Source organism: Kryptolebias marmoratus, linkage group LG5 (genome assembly GCF_001649575.2).
Source record: "Kryptolebias marmoratus isolate JLee-2015 linkage group LG5, ASM164957v2, whole genome shotgun sequence".
Lineage (NCBI taxonomy): Eukaryota > Metazoa > Chordata > Actinopteri > Cyprinodontiformes > Rivulidae > Kryptolebias > Kryptolebias marmoratus.
The window spans coordinates 6,182,762-6,205,846 of record NC_051434.1 but is presented as its reverse complement, the minus strand read 5'-3'; the positions used below and the strand labels follow the sequence as shown (position 1 = coordinate 6,205,846).

General features: G+C 43.6%; 3 protein-coding genes across 3 annotated transcripts; 2 read left to right on the top strand and 1 right to left on the bottom strand.

Moving 5' to 3' along the window:
* The first annotated feature begins 462 nt into the window (after window positions 1-462).
* clec3bb (C-type lectin domain family 3, member Bb) lies at window positions 463-2,800 on the top strand. The gene is made up of 3 exons (XM_017421196.3): window positions 463-622; window positions 722-820; window positions 1,812-2,800. The coding sequence occupies exons 1-3, from the start codon at window positions 526-528 to the stop codon at window positions 2,216-2,218; spliced, it is 603 nt and encodes a 200-aa protein (XP_017276685.1). The 5' UTR covers window positions 463-525; the 3' UTR covers window positions 2,219-2,800.
* Window positions 2,801-3,078: 278 nt separating this feature from the next.
* On the bottom strand, window positions 3,079-18,646 carry cdcp1b (CUB domain containing protein 1b). The gene is made up of 13 exons (XM_017419529.3): window positions 17,992-18,646; window positions 14,622-14,837; window positions 13,791-14,132; window positions 12,831-13,043; window positions 12,175-12,531; window positions 11,849-12,064; window positions 11,280-11,636; window positions 9,560-9,913; window positions 8,674-8,871; window positions 6,991-7,368; window positions 5,477-5,830; window positions 5,315-5,396; window positions 3,079-4,739 (listed from the first exon to the last, which is right to left on the bottom strand). Exons 1-13 carry the CDS (start codon window positions 18,056-18,058, stop codon window positions 4,292-4,294), a joined length of 3,582 nt encoding a protein of 1,193 aa, XP_017275018.1. The 5' UTR covers window positions 18,059-18,646; the 3' UTR covers window positions 3,079-4,291.
* Window positions 18,647-20,294: 1,648 nt separating this feature from the next.
* limd1b (LIM domains containing 1b) lies at window positions 20,295-22,756 on the top strand. Its single transcript, XM_017422489.3, has 7 exons — window positions 20,295-20,400; window positions 20,486-20,587; window positions 21,703-21,770; window positions 21,860-21,922; window positions 21,989-22,119; window positions 22,196-22,247; window positions 22,330-22,756. Exons 1-7 carry the CDS (start codon window positions 20,367-20,369, stop codon window positions 22,411-22,413), a joined length of 534 nt encoding a protein of 177 aa, XP_017277978.1. The 5' UTR covers window positions 20,295-20,366; the 3' UTR covers window positions 22,414-22,756.
* Window positions 22,757-23,085: the final 329 nt, after the last annotated feature.

Genomic DNA, 23,085 nt, shown 5'->3' with positions numbered 1-23,085 from the left:
GCAAAGAGGAGAACTGATCTGAGGTCAGACGGATCCAAACCACAGAAGAGAGGGACCATCCAGCCTGTTATCAGCCTGCCTCTCTGATGGTATGGGGGTGCATTAGTGCCTCTGGCAGCTCAAACATCTGGAAAGGCTCCACCAATGCAGATCGGCCCTTTCCCAACTTTTTAAAAACTACACTGCAGCCATGAAATTCAACATGATCTCACTCTTTCCAAATAAATTGTAGTTTCTTAGTTTAAACGCTTGACATGTTTGCTACGCTTCTTCTTTTTCTTTCAACATTTGTGGCATTTCTGTGCAACAGAGGAGTCTCTTTCTGTCTCGGTGGAAGCTGCAGGGATTATGTAACAGCTGCTGCGGCCTGTCTGCACCTGCCTGCAGCTTCCCCTCAGCCTCCTGAGGCTGGACTCCTGTTTTCAGTACTTTTCCTCTGTGCAGCGGGATAAGAGGGAGGGCGGCGGGAGGCAGATAAAAACGTGAGCGTCCACGTCGGAGCAGCTGCATTCAGCGCCGTCCACCATGGAGTTCAGAGGTGTCTGCGTTCTGCTGGGCGTCCTGCTGCTCGCTGGCTCTTCACTCCAGCAGGCTGCACCCAAGAAGAAGCCGCTGAAGAAAGGTAGATGGGGAGGGTTACTGTCTGCAGGACGACAGACAGAAATCTCTTTAAATGAGCCTCTGAAGCAATGGTTCTGAGTGTGTTTGTGTCTGACACCAGATGCAACGAGGGACGCTGCGGTTGCAGAGCTGCAGAAGCAGATTGATAACATCGTCCAGGAGCTGAACCTGCTGAAGGAGCAACAAGCCCTGCAAACAGGTGAACTTCAACTAAAAGTAACAACTGAAAAGGAGATCCAGATCCAAAAGCCTTAATTTAAAATAGGTTTTAGCTTCATATTTAACAGGTCTCCATGATGTTTGTGTTTATTTTAATTGCAGGACTTTTAAACACAGTTCATTATCAAACATAAAATATCCAATTATATCATTTATAGGGAAGCCCCCAGTCATTATCTAATATAAGTTGATTATTTTAGAGGTTGCAGTGTCTTAAATTAGTTCAAAATCTACAGGAAAGAGACATAAATTGGTAAATAAGTTAAAAACTTTCAAGGAAAGTCAACTGCAAGATTTGCAGTTTCAAACAGTTCACATTTTCAGTTAACATTTTTTACCTTGAATTTCTTGTTTTTGTGAGTCAGAGGTGATTAAAGGAACTAAATCCTCTGTGACGCCACTGTGTTCGTTTCAGATTTGCATGAAAATAAAGTGACGAAAAGCTCTTCATCTCGTGACTCTTGCTTGTTAGTTTTAAGCATATAAAATAAGCGCATTGAGACAGAATATTTCATCCTTTGAGGTATGTAGAAAATAGTTTTCAGGATAATTTTATAACAGCACAAAAAGTAGGGAAATTTGTGTTTGGTTGATTGATTTTTTTTTTTGTTGCAAAAGGTGGTAATTAATCCTGGAAAGCCTGTTTATTTCCTCTTAAATGGTTAATCCAAAAACAAAAGGGTTAAAAAAAACAACTGGACTTCTATTCTGTAGCTGAAGATGTTTTGCTTTCTTAGTTTAAAAAACAGAGTTTGAGGTTTTAAAGCTGGACTGACCTGCAGAAATCAGGCTGAAGTTTGAGGTGTTTAAAAAAAAAACATGGAAAAAATGAGACAGTTTTGGACCTGAAGCCTTCATCTGAACCACAAAATGATGTCCGGTTCAGACGGTTCTGTTTTTGCTCATATTATTACTAAAATAACAACTTTAAAAGCTACAGAAAACATTCAGTTCTTCTTTCCCCTCTTCAGTCTGTTTAAAAGGAGTAAAGATCCAGGGGAAGTGCTTCCTGGCCGACCCCGTGAAGAAACGGTACCACGCTGCCAGCGAGGACTGCAACGCCCTGGGGGGGGTCCTGGGGGTCCCCGCGTCCGGCGCCGGGAACGACCAGCTCAGAGACTACCTCCGTCAGAGCGTCGGCCCCGACGAGCAGGTCTGGCTGGGCGTCAACGACATGACCACCGAGGGCACCTGGGTGGACCAGACCGGCGTCGGCGTCGCGTACAAAAACTGGGACGCGTCCAACTATCGGTCCCCGCAGCCGGACGGCGGCAAATCCCAGAACTGCGCCGTCCTGTCCGGGGCCTCGCAGGGGAAGTGGTTCGATGAGAGCTGCCGCGAGGAGAGGCCCTCGGTCTGTCAGTTCAACATCGTTTGATCCCGTTTGCCTCGTCGTCGTCGTCAGACTCTGCTCTTCGTTTCGGCTCCTTCCGCCTGCACGACGACCTGAAGTCGATTTAGACCAGAGGTTCTCAGCAGGACCAGAATCAGACGCACAGGTCGCACCCTGCCACGTGAAAAGGTCTTTACTTTGTGGTCAAAAGTGATGGGATGTCATTTCGCAGCAGTCCTTTGTGGTCAAAACACAAGGAGCTCAATCCGGTCCACAAAAGAAGCAAAAAAAACAAAGCAGTTAATTTGCTCTTTCTACCAAAACTGACCAAAAGTCAGAAAAACTCTAAGCTAATCATGGACAGAGAGAAGAGAACAGGTCCTCCCACTTTAAAGGCTGAGTTTAGAGGTGCAGGCACCTTTCACAGATGTTAAAATCAGGCTGGAAATTTATATTTTCTTCCCTCTGATTCGCTGTCTGAGAATCGCTGGTTTAAACTTCACTGCATTTTAACAACGAGACTCTCATGAAGCTACGATAAAGACTAAAACTGCTTCTTTTTTGAAAAAAAAAAAAAAAAAACCTAAAGCTTCAGTTCTTCCAGTTTACTTGTATTCCTCTAAAATAGCTACGCTGATGTAACCTGTAAAAGCACTTTTTAATAAACTACGAGTAAATGTGCCGTTTGTTTTCTGAAGCCGCCCTGCAGTTATGCAAGCCTGGCTCCCAAGGCCGTCATTTTCCCCGCCTGGGGTTCCTCCACACCTTCCTTCCTCGTGGCCTTTCGTGGCTCCAGCTCCTGTGGTTGAAATCCGTCCAACGGTCCAGGAGGAACGAGGTCGGCGCCTCGGAAAATTACCCCGCCGTTGTTTAGGTGGTGTGAAAGCAGGCGTCGAGTCAGCGAGTCAACTTTGTCCCCTCTGACTTTATTTGGAAAAAAAAACAAAACAAAGCACTAAATTGTATTTACAGTAAAGACAACAACAACAAAAAAACACCAATATTTGCAGATTTTCTAAGGAGCGTCACAGAAAAACTTTGGTGTTTTCTTGTTTCTTTTTGCTGGAAGTTAAAAGACAACATGTTAACACAACACATCCTTAAAAAAAACAACATTTTAAACAAAAATCCTCTTAAAGGGACAGTGCAGATCTTAGTGAGGTCCTGTTGACAGCTTACAATCAATATCTTACCTGTCGCAGATCGCTTTTTGAACGACCTTAATTTGGAGGAATTATGTCAAAATTCAACTATTTCTCCAACCTGACTTATCTACAACAGGTAAGACAGTAACTGTTCATACCTCTCCACAGAGCCCCACTTTAAAAAGGTCTGAAGAAAAACATCAAAGTTGTTTTATCCAATTTAAAAAAAAAAAAAAAAAAAAAGCTCAAAGATGTCAGGTTGAAGTTTTGTACATTTTGCTCACAAAACAGGTTCATGACTTTGGTCAAACATGAGGAAAACACTCCGAATTTCACAGAAAATAAGTATTTGTTTCAATAAACACAGAGTTGTTTTGCTCCTTTAAAAAATAAACGGTGAAAGTGAGGAACGAGGGTTAAAAACATCAGAGAACTGTTTGGTTCTGAACACAGCACCCCAAGAAACGGGACAAAACAAGACGGCAAAAAGACAAATTATGAACCAAAAATGTAGGGAAAGATTTTCATAAATCCTTCGAAGCTAAAACTTTAAATTTTATTTCAATTTAGTGCGTATTGATCGTGTTTCCTCACTGAAAATCTGACTGGCTGATCATACGTGGGATCAGTCCTCTGCAAAAGTCATCCTTCTTATGAGTTTTTTTGTTTTTTGTTTTAATGCACAAGCTGAAAATGAGCAAAAACAGCCCAGCTGCTGTAAGAACCTCTCAGAACCTGATCCTTGTTCTCAGTTTCTCAGCTGCTGGCTGCAGATTCATATGAAGCAGAAAACAGCGAATCCTCTCCCTTTCCTCAAAACTCCTCCTGTAAAGATGAAAGTCTTCTCTTAACGCTCCAGGAAGGAGTTCGGCTTTCAGGAGGACTCCCTGAGACGGACCTCGGTCCTCAGACTCGCAGCAGAAAGGGGGGTTTTAGTAAAAGCCGTCCATCTGGCAGATCGAGGCCGAACAAACTACAAGGTCTCCTCTGGCTGAGGCTCCAGATCGGCGCCGGAGAGCCGGATCGTGTTGAAGTCGCCCGTGCTTTTGAACGTGAAGAGCTCGCTGTCCATCAGCCTGCGGTCCTGGAAGCCGAGGCTGTCCTGCCGGCCGATGGGGGTGCGCGGGCGGGACGGGATGAAAGACTCGGCGGGGTCCAGGAACGTGGAATACTGCTCCATCTCGGGCTCCGGCTCCGGCTCGTTAATGACGGGCAGTGTTTTATCAGTGGGGCCTGTGAACGTCTGGTAGCTGTCCACCTGCATGCCTTGTGTGAAGTCATGTTTGTCGTCCAGCAGGTAGGGGCGGGCAAAGTTCCCGTCTATGTAGTCGTAGACGTGAGAGTCACTGTTGGCTCGGGCTTTGATGAAGTGATGGTCGTTTGGACGGAAGATGTCCGCTTCCTTCTTACGTTTCTTTTTCCTGTCGGGGAAAAAAAAAGAAATACAGAAATAAGAGCAGAGCAATCAGCAGGTTATACACGGAGCCCGACGAGGGCCAGGCGGAGGAATAAAAATATACGTTTAGTGAACTTTAAGGACGGGTTTTAAACGACGGTGTGAGAGCGCAGCAGGTGCTTTAAGTTGGGCGGTGCTGGGAAAAAGGTGGGGGTTAGATTTCAATGGAAGAAGCAGGCATCAACACAACGCCGGGATTAGGGACCATCTATGCAGTGGTCTCCAATCCTGGTCCTGGAGGGCCTCATCCTGCAGGTTTTACTTGTTCCTCTGCTCCAACACACCTGATTTGAATCAATGGGTGATCAACAGGCTTCTGCAGAACATGAAGAGGTGATTTAACCACTGGATCAGGTGTGTTGGAGCAGAGAAACAAGGAAAACATGCAGGATGGTGGCCCTCCAGGACCAGGATTGGAGACCCCTGATCTACGAGTTGAAACATTCGGCTGTTCGCCGGTTCAGTTGTACCCAAAATCTCTTCTTTCTCTTTATAAAGTCTTCATTTTAAGGGGAAAGGATTAATTTGCGGTGCACTTACTTGTAAAGAACACAAACAACAGCCAGCACTGTCAATAAAAGCAGGAGACCCCCCGCCAAGCCGAGGAGGATGGCCAATAAATCTGCCAAAAAACAACCAAAGTTAAATTCAAGTTTGTGGCAGGGAGAATGCTTCATGTGCCAGACTAAAACAATCACTTACTGGTCTTCTTCTGAAGAATGATTTGGACCGTGGCACTAAAGTTGCCCTCCTCTGGTTTACAGTTGGACATGTTCAGGTAGAAACTCTGCGGCACCGTTAAATCAACTATCTCCTCGTCTTCGCGGCGGGTCATGAGCTCTTCCCTCTGGTTCAGCATCTGCACCTTGACGCTGGCGTGCAGGTTCTTACACTTGGGCTGGCTGACGTTGACGAAGCGCAGGTGCGCCTGGTACCCGGCGGGAACGGCGACGATCCAGGAAACGATGGAGTAAGGTCTCATGCCCCGAGGCCAGTTGGGGGAGGCCAGCAGGGTGGGGGCCGCCGTCACCAGGTTGACTCTGTAGATGATGGTTTCTGAGAAGAAGTCGGAGTTTAAACGTGAGCTGATGTTTAAATGTACAACACTGCCCCTGTGTGGAGGCTGGAAGTTGGACATAAAACACAGCAGCGAGTCATTATTATCAGTTTTTACAGAAATAATCATTTGGACCTTCTTTAAGAAACTTGTTTCACAAACTAAATGATCTGATGACAAATAAAACTACTAAAGCCCAGCGATGATTTACAATATTTGAAGCCTATAACATAATATGAGAGTATAAATATTAAGTTTATCTAAATTAAACGAATAATGTCACCTTTTTTTTGCCTTTCGGATTTTAAATATCGTTGATGTTAAACAGCTTCAGTGTTTCAACAAGACGGAGAAAAACAGCCGGGGAGCAAGTCTGAACACGTTGCATTCAGGCGCTGATAAACCGTAGGAGAACCCAGCGACAGCACAACTGGCAGTTAGGTGAGTCAGAACATTTTATCGGCGTTTTTTTCTCCGTTGCCTTTCGTTGCAGCTCGCTCCGAGGAAGCGGCGCAAACGGAACTTTTATTTTACCGTGTTAAAAATGACAAACCAGAGGAACATGAACGTTGCCCCAAAAACAGCCGAAGGCGCCGTCGCTGTGTTCGCCGGCCATTTACAGCGCTGTGCAAAAGTCTTGATCCATTCCTCGTTTCTTTTGCTTCCAAGGACCCAGACTTTCTTGTAGTTATTTAAAGTGATTTTGATCAATAGGAACTTCTTTAGGGTCAGTCTGGAAATAAAAAGATATTCCTCTGCACCCTGTCGGATTGAAGCTCCTTCTGACCCTCCCTGTACGTCTCCATCAGCATCCTCACAGCAAAGATGGCGTCTGTGGTGCTCCTTCTTGGCATAAAACCAAACTGCTGCTCACAAATAGTCCCTTCTTGTCCAGGTCTAGATTAGTGATTCATCAACTTCATTTCTCTGCAGTTGCTACAACTCTGAACATCACCCTTGTTCTTAAAGACCGGCGCCAACGCACTTCTCCTCCATTCCTCAGACCTTCTGAAATTAATCTGACAGAAGCTCCTATCTTTTTTTTTTTTACTCAAGGAAAGGACAACAGGTTAATATTTTACTTGAGTGATTTTTGGTTTTACAGTTAGGAGTAAATGTCGAGATAAGTTGTCGGTTTGCAGTGTTCGGCTCGTCTTACCTGAGATTTTTGGACTGACGCTGACATTGAGTACGGGCTCCCTGGTCTTGCTGAAGTGTGGCGCCATTGCCATCACGGAGACACTGGAGACACTGGAGACATTGGAGCGCACTTGGATTTTCTGGATCACGCCGTTTGAGCAGAAATCTCCGACAGAGAACCCGTTGGCCTGGGCCACATGCAGCAAGAGCGACCGATTGCACTCCTGTCCCGGCAGGGACTGTTGGAGACTCCCCGCGGGGGACACCAGGTCCAGCGTCTTGTTCTCGGTGTTCAGGACCCAGGTGAAGCTGTGGAGGGGCATCGGCAGACAGGAATCCAGCGAGGGGACCACGAGAGACTCAGACGGGCATGATGTCCCACTTGGGCATGTCATGACTACAAAGACACGAACAGAGACTCAGATAAGACATTTCTTTTGGGAAAAAACAACACAAACAGCAGGGCTTCCCAGTATTTTGAACATTTCTCATTGTCAGAACATGAATACAAGTGCCAAGCATTCACACATACTATCTGCTCAATGCAGTGGATTCTAACTGTTCATGAAGACCCGACCCGGTTCAGATCACTGAAACCCAAAGTTGCGGTCAGGACCCCAGTGTGGGTCACGGAAAGCCAGGTGGAGGTCTTTAAGATGGTCTCCAGTGATCAAAATAAACTTAAAAACGACTCATTACAGCATATTTTGTCACATCTGAGAGATTAGAAAAGCATAAAAAGTTTAGGCCTTCAGGCGTAAACATGGGACGTTAACCGGTCGGATCCAAAGGTTCTGTTTTGCCTTAAACAGAGAAAACCTTCAACTTTAAGCTCCCTTTGGTTTCCAAGCCACCATCAAAATACAACTGGGTTCCTTCAGGTCAGAACCAGAGCCAACAGGCCAAACAAACAGTACAAATACAGCAGCAAAGAAAAAAAAAAAAAAAAACTGCAACTGGTTACTTCTTCGTCGTGTTTTCGGACAGATGGTTTGTTTGTCCGTCCGTCTGTTAGCAAGATTACTTGAACTTAATAATAGATTTGGATGAAATATTCAGGAAGTGTCGGGGTTGTCAAAATAAAGAACCAATTCAATTTTGGTTGTGATCCAAAGGTCAAAGTCGCAGGTGACTCTGAAACCATGTCACCTCACGGATCACGGATGATTCCTATTGATTTCAAGGTCACGGGTGGCCCCTTTGTTACCGCCGCCAAAGGGGTTATGGTTTTGGTCATGTCTGTTGGTTTGCCTGTTAGCAACATTAAGTCAAAACACTGTTTTTTTTTTTTTTAATGATGGTCTTGGCAGAGGTTTGTGCTGCTAGTTCAGGGGTGTCCAATCCTGGTCCTCGAGGGCCACCATCCTGCAGGTTTTACTTGTTCCTCTGCTCCAACACCTGATTCAGAGGTTAAATCACCTCTTCATGTTCTGCAGAAGCCTGTTAATCACCCATTGATTCAGATCAGGTGTGTTGGAGCAGAGAAACAAGTAAAACCTGCAGGATGGTGGCCCTCGAGGACCAGGATCGGAGACCCCTGTGCTAGTTGTACGGTGAGTTAACTTTCCAAGATGGAGCCCGAAGGTTTCTATAAAAAAGTTGTATCAGTCTCAACATGTCTTTTCCGTTAAACTGTATTTTCTCTGTATCAGGATCAAGAAGCTCTTTACATAAACGACAGAAATCTGTAGAAATATCTTACTCTTTTTTTGGCTCGCAGTCAGGCGGATGTCATCATTTGGACAGTCGAGGAAGGAGAGATGAGCCGTGGTTCCCGCAGCCATGATTATCTCGTCTTTCACCTCAGAGTTTATGCTGATCTCACAATACGGGTCAGAACCGATCTTCTGGATGTGCAGGGAGACTCCTTGGTGTTTGGTTAGATCCACCGTACAGAGAACTAACAGAAAAACACACAACACAGACAGAATATTTCAGCGTACCAAAGGCAAAACCTTCATTTAGCTCCTTCTTGTAATGGTGTTTAAATATTCACCAACTAAATCTGTAAGATTTTTGACCTCATTTCTTGCATATCTGCATGTATTACTTCAGGTTTTATGAGATAAAAATCACCCATACAAACATTAAGGGTAGCTTTTTTTGAAACAAAGACAACAAAACATTGCATTTTCTGCAATTTGTTCAAAAAAACATTTGTTTCCATCTGCTTTTCACACCATGTTTCTTAGAAGTGAAAGAGAAAAATAAAAAAGGAACATATTTATTGCACTTCATACCCATAACGCCGATTGTCAGTGTTTTTACAGCCTTTTCTTCTGAACAGATTTCTGTGCCATGAGGTCAAAACAAACCTGGTTTCTACAGAGGCGGAGATTAAATAAACATGAAAACTCCATGTAGCTTCCTCTTTGAATTCCCTGCTGTGTACACATTAACCCGGCCTTTAAAAAGACACATTCACCAGCTCTATATTACGTTTAACTTTTAAATAAACACTTGTCCCTTTGCACTGAACAATCACAGACTTTAAAAAGGATAACCCAAATCTGGTTGGTCATTTAAACTCGTTAATTAAGAGCACAAAAATGCTTGGCAGCCATTTTGTTCCCCCCTCCGTGTTGTACCTGGATGACCGCTTCTCATCACAGAGACGTTGTAGCTCAAGCTGAGTCCTTGCAGGGTCTTGTTGGTTTGGCAGTTCTTCAGCACCATGCTGAAGTCGCCCTGCTGGTGCTGAGGCTGAGGGCTCGTCAGGGTCCGTTTCACCTCCTTGCCGTTCCGATACTCCACTTCCACGTTGCCTGCGAGGCACTCGGGCTCCGTGCGGTCGAGAAAGTGGACTGTGTAGTTGTGCATGCCGGGCACCTTGAAGTCCCACTGGATCTGCTGGAGGTCGGGGAAATCTGCCGGGTAGTTCGGCGTGATGAACCTGGTGTTCGATACGCCTCGCGGTAGACTGGCCTTCACCGTGGCCACCTCTGAGGAGAGACGAGCAGAGAGCACTGTGGTTAGAAACATAAAAAGTAAGGACATCTGGTGTTTTTTAACTTCTTTATCTTCAATGCTCACAACGAGACATATTTTATTCTATTTTATTCTTTAGGTGCAAAAGAACAGAACTGAAATGTGGACAACAAACGTAAATGAAGAAATGGAAATCACCTGCCTTCTTGTATGCCAAAGTTTTGAACACAGATCTGTTAGTGCTCAGAGTTTCTGTTGGAGGTGACTTTGAGCTACTACCACACCAAATTTTAGCTCAATTTCTGTATAAATGACTTACAGACATTTTTATGTTGGCTAAGGTTGATTAGCTGCGGCAGCCTCCTTGACTCCAAACTAAGGCCCGGTCCCAATACTCGCACTTCCACCCTCGTGTTCTTCAAATGCGCGTTCATGCTAAAGGGTTTGAGTGCGTGGTGTGTCCCAATTCTTTGGAGGGCTCTTTAGCCCCGCCCCCTTTGTGTACTACATCCTAAGCCCACATCCAGGCAGACTTCGGCGAAGTATTTACCCACAATTCATCGCTGCATGTGACGTTTTGATTTTTTAAAATTATCTTTATTGACAATGAAAGGGTTTTGAATTAAACGGCAGAAATATGGCCGTGGTGACAGAGTGAGCTGCATCCGTCATGAAAAAAGCAGCTTCCAAATGTAAAGCGTTGAAATAATTCTTGTTTCACTCTGCTGTACAACTATCAACAAGTCATAACAAAACACATTTGAACAGCCAAATATCTCCTGCAATGACTTCGGAAAGCAAAAATACCTAAACTGTACTTTAAAAATCGTACTGGCACCGTCTTAAAATACCAAAACAGCGACCGGTCCGCCATGTTGGATATCACAGTTACGGCCCAGAGGCGCAAGTCGACGATGTAACCTGTTCTGTCCCAATTCTCCAATTCTTGCATGCTTGTAACCTGCTGCACACGAACCCTTCTGTGCACTTTGACTGAGCACACGCTTTATAGAGGGGCGTAGGGTGGAGGGCGAAGATTGGGACCGGGCCTAATCAATGATTGTTTTCTGGTTTATGAGGTAACCATGCGTATTCAGGACAAAGAAGTATAAATATCAGAAACATGTTTGTTAGCCATGTTAGAAGCACTGATCCATTTCCCCCACTACATTAAAAGGGAGAGAAATGTAATGTCTGTGTTCAAAATCAAGAACTCCTGCTCTTAAATTAAAACTGTACGCTCCTGATTAAAGACAGTAAATTACCTCCATGAACATGTCCTAATATACAAAGAGAGATATTTGATGTCCTGTGACATCTTAGTCGACTATTAGATGGATGAAAACACAAGTGTACAACAACCGCATCAAACAGACTTACTGTCGGTCTTAGGTCCGGCGTTAAGTTTGAAGTCGACCGGGTACAGCTTGGCGTTCCCGGGCACGTGCATGCCCACGCGGCCCCTGTAAAGAGCCAGTATCGTGGTCACGGGCCCTCCTTTGCAAAAATTCCCGATGTTTGCCGGCCCCGAGCGCAGATAGACGATGACGGAGTACGTGTGGTCGTCCGGACACATCTCCTCGTTGGAAATCTGTCGCATTCCCGGTTCCGGAAAGTCCAGCTGGACGGCCTGGGTGGAGACGATCTTCAGGTCCCAGGTGAAGGTCCGATTGAAGTCGGGGAAAAACGTGTTCTCGGCATGAACGCTACCGTCAGGACAGGATCTTGGCGTGCAGTCTAAAAGGCAGAACATGAGAGAGATGACGATTATTGTCACAAGGGTTCCTAAATTTGTTTATTCTTGGAAACTCATTGGAGAGTCATCAGTTTTATCTGCATTACTCAGTGCACAACACACAGCTTTGGCATTTCATCTTTAAATACCAGTTTTACAACCAACAGGATACATAGGACAATCCCATTCCCAAAAATATCTTAAATCTCCGTACCGATCTCTCTGTTTATCTCCACATTGAAGACATCCTGAGGTTGTGGGCACGTAAACTCAACCGACGCGTTGTGAGGGTCAGTCAGACGTAGGGTCTGTGGGTTGCATTTTTGTTTGGACCCCTCGTTGACACACACCCTGCAGTCAGGATCTGCCGTCACCTTGGTGATGATGATTATGGTGTTGGGGTCAGAGGTCACAGACATTGTCCTCCCGCCTAAAGGCAAAACGTATGAGGACATGGTGTTCTTGGTTCTTCTTCAGGAAAAGGAAAAAAAAAGTAGATTTAACTGTTTTTCGAAAAAATGATGTTTAGTATTTACTCACGTCTTGGAGCTGCTTTGACGTTGAACGCAGTCTTTTCGGTCAGTTCTCCTCCTTTGGGCACTTCAACCGTCACGGTCGTCGCTCCAAGCAGATTTTCAAGCTTAGACGCTGTCCCATCTTTGCAGTAAGTCTTCATTTGGATCGTTCCATCGTACTTGGTGGTACTCACGGTGTGCTGAAAGCCATTCTGGCATTTTCCCATGGCAGAATTGTCCTTTAGTCCATAACTAGGAAAGTCCAAAGATAAGAGCGTTCTGTCTGGGACATTAATGTCCCACTTTATGGTTCTTTTGAAGTCCTTGAAAAGGTTTGGATCAACTTCAGCTGCAGCAGGAGTGCAGGAGCTCTTTGTGCAGCCTAAGGGAAAAAAAAACAAAATAACAAGAGAAAGAGCCAAGGATTTCAGCAACATAAAGAACAAAATAAAGACTCAAATCATTAAAAACTAAAAGAAAAGCTGAAACAAATCACTAAATAAACAAAAAAATCAATTCTGTTAGCATTTCTAAAGGATTTAAGCATGAATTAAATAATTAAGGAACTTGTTTTCTGACTTTTATACATAAATATTTACAGTAATGGAGAGTTAACCTAAAATAACCAAATAAAAACCAAAAGAGACACTAATTAAAATAAACCCTCATACAGTTTCTCACCTATTTTTGATGTCATCTTCACACTGAACACGTCCTGAGATTTCAGGCAGCGAAACGCCACTGAGATCTTTTCGGCGCTCTTTAGCGTCTTTTCTGTGGCGCTACAATCAGGAGCGGAGCCACCGAGGACGCATACTTCACACTCTGGCGCCCCCGCGTCACGGCTCAGGACAACAGTGAAACCGGGGTCGATGCTTACGGCTTCTGGTTTCGCTGAAACAAGCGTAAAGACATAAAACCTTTTTTTTAAACGCCTGGGAATGCCGGTGGGCACGCACAACCGGCTGCAAACGAACTTAGCTGCAGTTAGCCACATGCCAATTAGCATTCATAGTGTTGAATCTGATTGTCTAATTTGCTTTAAAACTTAATTTGAAGATTGTTTTCGAAAGAAAACGTCGATTTTCAGAGATAGTCCTACTAATTCGCTTTCCCCCCCTTCAAAGTCAAGACACCCCAAGGCTTTAGCATGAACGATGCTAACGTGTGTGCCAAAATATAACTGTTAGCATATATGTGCTTGGTTCATTCCTAAATCCATCTTTTACCACCCCTAAAGTTCACTCATTCATGCATTAAATCTCATACAGTTCATAGCTAAAATAGCCCCTTTTTTTTTTTTTGGTTTAAACCATCGAAAGTAGCTTTGATCAGGATTTAGCTAATGTCCCAGTCTGCTTGTCATATTAGGAGTTTTAACCTCACTGGCTAAACCTAAAAGCTGTCAAGCATATCAATTCAAAACCTGGTTCTTAGTTAATAAATGCTGACATAAAACATATATTTAGAGTTATAGCAAACGTCAATAACACCAACGGTAGCTTTTAGTGTCTGAATGGAGTGAAAACACTGAATATTTATAACTAGAGATCATCCTTAAACAGAGCTGGTGCACGCCCAGTTAAATGTGTTAAAACTTTTATCTTTTTTTAAAGAGTTTGTACAGGAAGTTGTTCTTACTTAAAGGTCCAGAGGAGGCCTGAAACAACATGGGCGGCACCTGCGTCTCTGGCTTGACTTCAAGGGACACGGCGGCCTCGCTGACCAGGTCAAAGTGGCTCACAGAGCCACCGTGACAATACACAGTCTGCTCCTTGATGTTGGCTTTGGAAAGGTCTACCGAAAACTGCAATCCGTCCCTGCAAGGTTGCGATGTCGCCACCAGTCCTTCTCCAAGAACGGCCAGGCTGACGAATATCTTCTCAGGTGCCTTCAGCTCCCAAATGAAGGTTCGGTGGAACTCCGTCAGGATGGATGATTGGACTTCTACTGTCTGAGGGCTGCAGGTACTCTCAGTGCAATCTGCATTGTGGTTACAGACAACGATATGATCGGTTAGACATTGATTTCTTCTCGATATGAAGGACATTTCTTACACAAAAGCAGCAGGAAATAAAAGGCTGGAAACCAAAGCTGGTGTCTAACTAAACCAGAAGCAACTTGTTTTATGACGACATCATTAGAAGCTAATCTGGAGGCACGTTCACTGTCAGAGGCTTTTTTTTAGTAATTTAAAAATAAACAATTGGTTAAGATCAAATGTAAAATATAATATTCTCCGTCTGTTTACACAATACACCTCTCAACAAAGTTTCACAACGTTTGGCCCGGTAATTTCTGCGTAGATCTGCTAACAGAGAGATAACCAAACTACATACACCTCTACAATCTATAAAGACTTCCTGAAATCTTTCGAATAAGGCAACAATTTTATTTTTTAATTTTTTTTAAAACCTACGTTAAAGAGTTGAACAATAAAACCTGCTGCGGCCGTTTGTTGCGTGAACTCACCAATAGTCTCGGTAATTGTCACAGCGTATGACTGCTGGGAGCAGTTGAACAGCAGGTTGGCTTCAGCTTCATGCTGCAGAGACAGAGACGAGTCGCAGGAGGTCTGGGTGCCATTTGCCCCACTCACTTTGCACACCGCGCACTCAGCCAAGGGCTTCTTGGTGGACACCTCCACAATCGAACCTTTGTTTGGTCGCACCACCGCCTGCAAGGACTCTGAGGAAACAGACCAAACATTACGATTCAATTTATTAGAAAACACACATCTCACCTGCTGTAGACGGATCTGTGAATGGCCTCAGCTTGGAGCTAATGGGGGAAATGAAGTGGATTGTTGCCGTCTTAAAACAAAAACATCCAAAGCAGTTTATGCAAACGCTACTTTATGAACCTTCACATTGCTGTCAGCTTTGCATTGCAAAATTGTGTACACAGAATTCTATTATTAGCGAGCATGAACAGCAGCAGCTAGCAGTAGCCCTTCTGCTGCAGGTATTTCTGCTGGAATAACCAGTAATGCAAACATGATAGCAGATTAAGGTGTAGAACGGCGTACGCCGCAGGACCAGAGCCCAGAACGGGGAAGAAGGGCACTCGAGCTAACAAACTGTGCTGAAGTTCAGGCTGTTTGCCTGGAGACCAAAAAGACATCCAGAAAACAGCTGGTTCTTCCAGTCGCAGCTGGAATGCTGCACGAATATGTCAGGTTTCCAGATAAAAGGTCTGCGTTACGTTTACAGACGAGGAGGAGAAGCGTTGCAGCGTATGCTCATAATACCCTCAGAGTTCAGGGATTTTAGGCTCCTTCAGCTGCAACGAATGCCTCCACGTTCATCTCAGGCTGAGCAGAGAGCGGCGTGGCCTCCTGAGATTCAGAGGCTGAACTGAATTAAGGCTGCGGAGTTCAACGTGTTGGTGGGATTCTTTCTGCGTGACGGTACAGAGTCGTGCTGCAAGACGGTACGGCCGGTCCATATTTAAATAAATGACAAATCATTCGCCCCACAAACTAGTTCCTCCCAATAAACACTGAATTACTTCAGCTCAGCTTGCTGCGTATTGTTTTGTTCTGTATTTTTTTAACTATTTTGACCATTTTAAATGGAAATCAAAACATTTTTTCGTGATTCGTTCTCAGTTTTTGACTTATTTATAGTTACAGGGTCAGTAGATTTAACTTGTCACCCTGTCAGAGGTCATCAGGACTGCAGGGCGGCTCCAACTGAGGCTCATTCTGCTGGTTTCAGATCAGTGGTACGACCACCTCACCTGATCTTATTTAATGCAGCAAAACCTTCTGTGTCCAACCGTGGAGCTTTTCTCCTTAAAAATCCATTTATGAGAGTAAAACTAGAAGATAAAGGATCAGTCAGCAGCTTGGAGCGGAGCAGACATGAACAGAACAGAAAATTAAAGACAAAGAGGAGAGATAAACAACAGGACAGTTTCTTCTACATGGTCGGACCATTTTCTGTATCTGTAATGATCTTTATCAACCACAGGTGGATTTTATTTATCTGATTCTGCAGCTTCCTGTCTGCTGCTCAGACGTCAGTTCTGTGGTTTTATAATCTTAATCAAAGAGTTTAACATATATATATATATATATATATATATATATATATATATATAGTTGTATGTTTTTTTTAGAATTTCTTCACAGAAGTTTTACCATACCAGTTTTACCTTAATTATCAGACCGAACTGTTTTACTTTAATAATAATAAAGTAAATATTAGGCGACATGCAGCCTGTCCTTTCTCATGCAAATTGTAACATTTGTGCAGTTATTGATTCAGGAAATTTAGGCTCTGGAGCTGCTGGCTCGCTCCACATGCACATAAATTGACTTCCTGTCTGAAAGGGGCCTAAAAGTTTATAAAACAGTGTCGGCAAGAACCTATATGTTGTTAGATTGAAGCTCTTTCTAAGAGAACAATCCACTTCGATCTCGGACCTTTCACACCAGCCATTAGCTCGTCAACCTGATTGAAATCAAACGACTTCATTCAAAGAGCGGTCCACCATAGACGGCATGCTTCGACTGATCCACAGAACGCCGTTCCAAAGATCTGAACTGTCTCTTTATGTGAAACAACAGGTTTGTGAAGAGACAGTGTTGACAGGCACGCCTTTCTCATTTCCTGTAAATGACAGCAGATTAATACGGCGCTCATAAAGGATGATTCAGAGAAGTTGTAAAGCTCTACCGCAACTTCGGTTCCACTGGAGGTGGTTCTTCTTCTTCTCTTATTAAAAGCAGAGCTGATTGTATTTCAGGCCCCGGGTCGCTCTTAAACACTTTGAGGTTGATTTTTTTAAGATGTCGGTCTGAAATTCTGCTCTGTGTTGACACGACTGTATTACAACATCCGTGTAGAGTCTCAGGCTGCACGTTCTTCCACAGACGCTCTGATCTGGATTCAGGGGAGGGTGAGGTTACTTCCGCACTCAGCCGTGTTTTAGAAACTAGTTTGGGATCTTTCTTTTTTTTTCCCCCACTTTTTGACGTCGTAATATCTCATGTGCAGTCAAAGCCTGTAGCTTTGAAACCTCCCGGCTGGTCCGACACCGTGCCAAGTGTTGACACAAAGCAGGTTGGGTTCATTGATTCAAACCTTTTATTCTAATTTTCACCGTTTTGTTTGAACAAACTGTCAAAATGCCAAATCTCCCTTTGGTCTCGACTGCAAACTCCCCCCTCTGACCATTTTACAGCATCTGTGTTGCAAACTCTAAGCCAACACGTGTTAAAGGAATCATCAGAAGAACGAAGAATGATCGACTCTTTTAATAAAAATGCAGGTTTTAGTGCCTCTTGTGACAAGAAACAGTGGGCGCAGAAGCAAAACTTCAGATTTTAAGATCCCGACGACCATAAAACACAGTTTAAATCCATCCTGCAGCTAAGGACTTCTTCCAGAACAGGTTAAAATGAGATTGAATTAAAGAAAAGATGACTCAGAGATTAAATCTGTGAGCTGTCATAAAACGCCAGGCAGATTCATAGTTCAGCAGCAGATTGCTGGTCAATAATTAATGAAGCTGGGATGAATTCATGCCTCCAGGAAGCTCCATAAACGCCTCATAGACCATTTGAAAACAGAGGAGAGTGCTTGTTTTGAATTAAACATTATCCTCTTAATGTTCTCTGTGATTTTCCCAAATAACAAACACAAAGCTGTTGCTCCTCAGTGAGGAGGAGGAGGAGGAGTCCTGCTTCAACCTGCGCTCTTATTATCCCCATGTTGGACAGAATAAAGACACGTTTTCAGCTGAGGATGAGAACTGATGAGGGTTTGCTTTTTTGGTAAAATCACGTGTAAAAAAATAACCAACTTTTAAACATTTCCAAATATTATTTTCTCACCTGTGGAGTCCAGAGACGTGAGGAGTGAAAGCCCCAGGAGGAGCGCGCATGTTCCACAGAGCCGCATGTTCCCCGAACTCCACTTTCCTTTGTTAAAGATGTAAAGATATTTTTTTAAAAAAAGAAAAGAAAACCCAAGGTCTGAAGTGGAAGTTCAGACAAACGAGTGCATTTTCAGTCCCTTTCCGACAGCAGGCTCGGCGCTGACAGCCACTTCCGCCTCGACGTTACCTGCGCGCTGCGGCGCGGCTGCGCGGCGCGGAGGGCGTGGCCCGCGAGGCGTTACCTGTTCCGACCTGCTGGGATCCTGCTGCTCAGCCGAAACACCATCGATACCACAGCTTTGATAAGACCAGAGCCAGTCCCCTCTGCCGGCTTGCCACAATGGACCCCCTGTTTATGAGCGACGCGCCAAAGACTGTTGGCACCGCGCTGCGTAAAAAGCCCCCGACGTGACGCCAGGGATGGGTGTGTTCACTGTGTTATTCTTCTGGAAATTAAACCAATTGAAGAAATAACAAATCAAAAGTTATAAAGGATTTACAGGAGGGAACAAAAGGATGAAAAAAAAGCAGGACAGCAGGTGGATTTAAAGGAAATAGCGTCGGTTAAAACAGGCAAATGAGCAGAAAAAGGGGGAAAAATGCAAAAATGAAGTTGGGCCTGGTCTGGAGCATTTCATTTTCCTTCCTCACACAGCAGTGATGAAAATATGATTTACTGAGCTTCTTCAGTAACACTCCCAGAGCTGCAGAGGTTTCCTCCTGCTGCCACACGCCTCATGAGGCAGACATTCCTGAGAAACACCTGAGGGCCAGACCAGCTCCAACACACACTCACACACACGTGTTACACCTGAAATGTTTCACCTCTTATCTCATATTTGAATACTAACTGTCCCCAAACTGATTAAAAGATGCACAAAGAAAGGGGAGTAAACTGAGTTAGTTCTCCCTGTTTCCTGTTGTTTTATGAATGCTATGGTTCCACACACACACATGCAGGAACAAACACAGATGACACTTGTGTGTGTGTGTTTCTGCTGAACCAGTCTGGCAGCACGCAGAGTGGGCGTTGGGCTGGGAGCCGTGAGGAATCAGCAGCTGTCACACCTCTCCTCCCCTCTCATGTAACTGGAGCTCCAGATCAGACTAACATGTGCTGCAGGGAGTTTCATGGGCAAACTGCCCACACACACACACACACACACACACACACACTTTCTGTTTCTTTTAACACTCAGAGACCGTCAGCTGCTTAAAAAGCCCCCCCATCGTCCACGCCCTCCAAGTGTTCAAGAGACACAAGGATTCAGAAAATAAATAAGGCCTGCCTGCCTGTCTGTCTGTCTGTCTGTCTGTCTGTCTGTCTGTCTGTCTGTCTGTCTGTCTGTCTGCCTGCCTGTCTGTCTGCCTGCCTGCCTTAATTGTTCAAGGAACAAGGGATTAGGTTTTAGTAATGATCCGGTCAAAGGTCAAAGGTCACACATCAGCCCGTGCTCTAACTCTGCAGCTGTATAACGGGAATGTTAAACTCCACAGCTGGACACCTCTTTGGTCAAGGGTGATCACCACTGAATTCAAGGTCATGGGGTCAAAGGTCAACCTCACAGCTGACCCTTTTGCTCTAACTCTGCTTCAGCAGCGTTGATGCAGGAACATCAAACCTGCACGGCTGGACGCCTCATGGGTCAGAGATGATGACCTGTTGATTTCAAGGTCCATGGGGTCAAAGGTCACAGGTCATTTATTAATATTCCATTTAGATATTTTATTTTGTTTCAACACGTTACTTTTAAAATACTTTCAGACTTTTTTCTTGTTCATTGAAGCCTTTTTTTCCAGTGTTTATTCACACAAACATATAAAAAATAATGGATTTTCTCCACTATTCTTACAACCACAAACAGTTGAGCTCATTGGGAGCTATATTTATTTTATAATTTTAAACATTTTAGACAAAAAAATGGGGATTTAACAACTGGAACGTGTCACTTTTCAGATCAATATTTAACGCAGACGTAGAAAACTCAAAATATTCTTTTAAAAAAAACTAACTTCTTTATTTAAATGAGACGACCAGCTGCAGGAATAAATAATAATTTCAGAATTACAACAAATAAAGTCTTGTCCTGTATGAGTATCGAATCCTTTCTGTGTTCTGACTCAGTTCATCACTAAAACTGATGATAAATTGATTTAAACCTCATTTTGAACGCATTATTTTGACATTTGAGTGCACATTTGCCTGGACGTTGACCCTGAGCCAGTTGTCCCTGTCTGTGAAGGAATCAGGAGGTCTGCAGGCGGGTTTCCCCCCGGAGGGCAGCTCCCCTCACAGCTGAGGGTAAAATTAGACCCTCTGAAGGCCCCAGGATGGACCCCAGCTCCTGCTCCAGCCTTCGCTTTGGTGAGAGGAGAAACTCCAACCCGGGCGTTTGAAGGAGAAAAAGAGGTTTCTCGATTTTATTTGCTTTTATTTCCTGTGCGTTCAGGGAGCTGCACGGGCTGCGGCGGCGCTGTGCTCGCTGCAGCAGGAGCCTGCTGGGCCATGGGCCGGTTGTTCCACAGCGAGTGCTTCACCTGCGGCGTCTGCGGTGAGCTTTCTGCAAACACAGGGGTGTCCAAGGGGCGGCCAGCGGGCCATCTGCAGCCCTCTGAGGGGCGTGGTGTGACTGCAGCCTAATTTTATGGGTCATGTTTTTATCATTTTTAGCTTTAACAGAAAACAGGCTGAAACAGTCTCTTTAAAATGGGGCATATTACTTACAGTGCAAGTTTTTCCTCTTTAAATAACCAAATTTATCACTTTTATTCCAATGTTGTGGTCAAAAGGGCCACAAACTTTTACCAAAAAGTAAACCAATATTGAACCATTCATAAAACTTGATGTTTGCAAAGAATCTGCTGCTGATTTAATCATCGATAAAGGACTTTAATAAGGGAATATGGAGTTTATATTTAATTAAGTCATCTTTATTGGTGTCCCTTCAGACCTAAGGACGGCCAGCTGCACCTTTTAGCTCCTTGACCTTTTAGGATGAGCCGGAAAATCAAAAAATCCTCTCTCAGGGTGAGATTCGAACTGAGATAAAACCTAATTTTCCCATCAAGGCGCCACGTCACCTCTTCTTCAGCAACTCGTTGCAGAAAAGTGACTCATTTTGTTCCCCAGAACAGACATAAATGTACTTTTTAAGCACAAGGAAACAAACAAACGACAGACCCAACAAGTCAAAGGAATTAAAATCTTTTATTTTATCAGAATAAAATATCTGGGAGGCTTGTTTTGGTTCTCCGATGGTTTAAAACTCCTTTTCCACTAAAATCAGCAAACTTTTGTCCTTTCACTGTAAATAGGTTGTTGTTGAAAGTTTGAAAACTAAAATAAAATGTCACAGAGAGCAATTGATCTGTTTCTTTTATCATAAATTCACATTTCTGTGGCCTGTTAGTATTTTTAACTTTACCGTTGTGGAAGGTGCATTGTGGAACTCTTTTCATAAAAACTTGTGGTAATTTAGCTTTGATTGCTTTGACAGCCGTAGATATATTCGGGTTTCTTGTCAGAACCTTTTCTGATGAAGCAACACGATGAAAAAGAACCTAAACTTTTATTTAAAATTGAGTATTTTATTTTACATTATTAAAAAAACGCTCAGATTGCTTCATGTTTGCCTAATATTTGCTCACTTTTTTTATTTGCTGTCAGACAAACGGCTCAGTGGAAAACCATTCTTTGCCGCGTCGGGGCAAATCTTTTGTGAGGATGACTTCTTGGTGAGTTTGTACTTTTGATTGTTTTTGTTTCACCTGACAAAAAAGCGTTTTGTCCACTTTTTGTGTGATTTTTATGAGATTTGCTGCAGTTCTCTGGAGTTTATCCACCCGTAGAGGTGTGTAACAGCTGTGGGAGCTCAATCACAGATTTGGTCAGTATTTACCTTTTTATACACATATATGTAAACTAAAATGTGAGTAATCAGTGCTACTGTCAGGCCCTGCAGGCCCGTGGGAAGTTGTACCACCCGGCCTGTTTCTGCTGCATCGTCTGCAGACGGCAGCTGGTGGATCAGCCTTTCGCTGTGGACTCAGACGACAGGATTTACTGCGTCAGGGACTATCACAGGTGAACTCACCTGCCTTTTAGCTCACGCTCTGATGGAAATCTTACAGTTTTCACTGACGCTCCCTCGTCGTTTCAGGGTCCAGGCTCCGCGCTGTGGCGCCTGCAGGATGCCAATACTCCCAACTGAGGTGAGTTTCAACACAAAAATCACTTCATATTTCAGCTTCAGGTGAAATGTTTGCAATCAGTTTTCTTTTCTCGATGTTTCAGGGGTCTTCAGAGTCAATTCGAGTGCAGTCATCAAACAAATATTACCATGTAGAGTGTTATAGTGGGGAGGTTAATCTTATTTAAACACAGGTTTATTACTGTCTGAGTTTTGCAGTTGTCCCATTTCTTTCTTTCTTTGTATTCCTGTATCCCATTACAGGGGAGAGAAACTGATTTTATACAAATTTTCTTCAACTTTGTCTGTAGTGTGTAGATGAAACGGCATTAGCTGTGTTTTAAAAACATTTTGTACTTAAAAGATTCACGTTAAGAAACCCAAATAGGTAATTATGATCACATATTTGACTAAATTAAATCCTAGTTTGGTTTATGTTTGCTTTTATTATACCTTAGTTTGGTTTTCCTCAGTTTATCTTCAGTATGACTTGTGTTTTAGATAAGTTTAGTTTAGCATTTTCATGATGACTCTGTATTTTTTGTGTTTTCATATTGTGAAGCACTTTGTTGTTGAAAAGTGCTAAATAAATAAATTTGACCTGACTTGACTTAAATTAGAGTTTTTATTTACTTGATGGCCAGCGACTGTGTGAAAATGTCTAAAACTCTGATGCATTTTTGAGCTTGTTTGACGTGAACCCTTTAAGAAATGAAAACAATCTTTAAAGCAGTCATTTAGACTTTGTGATATTGTATAAAAATGTTTCATCTCTCACCTCAAATTGGTGTGAGTTAATAAGAAGAACAAACAATGATTTTAAGAGGTCTTCATTTCACCTGTAGGTGAAATAAATCACA

What these genes read in the sequence shown, in the direction of transcription:
- cdcp1b (XM_017419529.3), bottom strand. Translation starts at nt 18,058, where the DNA reads ATGCGGCTCTGTGGAACATGCGCGCTCCTCCTGGGGCTTTCACTCCTC. An exon ending in GAAGATGACATCAAAAATAG is followed by an intron (nt 12,532 to 12,830) that starts GTGAGAAACTGT and finishes TTTTTCCCTTAG; the next exon opens with GCTGCACAAAGAGCTCCTGC. An exon ending in CATTCTTCAGAAGAAGACCA is followed by an intron (nt 5,397 to 5,476) that starts GTAAGTGATTGT and finishes GTTTTTTGGCAG; the next exon opens with ATTTATTGGCCATCCTCCTC.
- limd1b (XM_017422489.3), top strand. Translation starts at nt 20,367, where the DNA reads ATGGACCCCAGCTCCTGCTCCAGCCTTCGCTTTG. An exon ending in CTTCACCTGCGGCGTCTGCG is followed by an intron (nt 20,588 to 21,702) that starts GTGAGCTTTCTG and finishes ATTTGCTGTCAG; the next exon opens with ACAAACGGCTCAGTGGAAAA. An exon ending in GGAGCTCAATCACAGATTTG is followed by an intron (nt 21,923 to 21,988) that starts GTCAGTATTTAC and finishes TGCTACTGTCAG; the next exon opens with GCCCTGCAGGCCCGTGGGAA.
- clec3bb (XM_017421196.3), top strand. Translation starts at nt 526, where the DNA reads ATGGAGTTCAGAGGTGTCTGCGTTCTGCTGGGCGTCCTGCTGCTCGCT. An exon ending in GAAGAAGCCGCTGAAGAAAG is followed by an intron (nt 623 to 721) that starts GTAGATGGGGAG and finishes GTCTGACACCAG; the next exon opens with ATGCAACGAGGGACGCTGCG. An exon ending in GCAACAAGCCCTGCAAACAG is followed by an intron (nt 821 to 1,811) that starts GTGAACTTCAAC and finishes TCCCCTCTTCAG; the next exon opens with TCTGTTTAAAAGGAGTAAAG.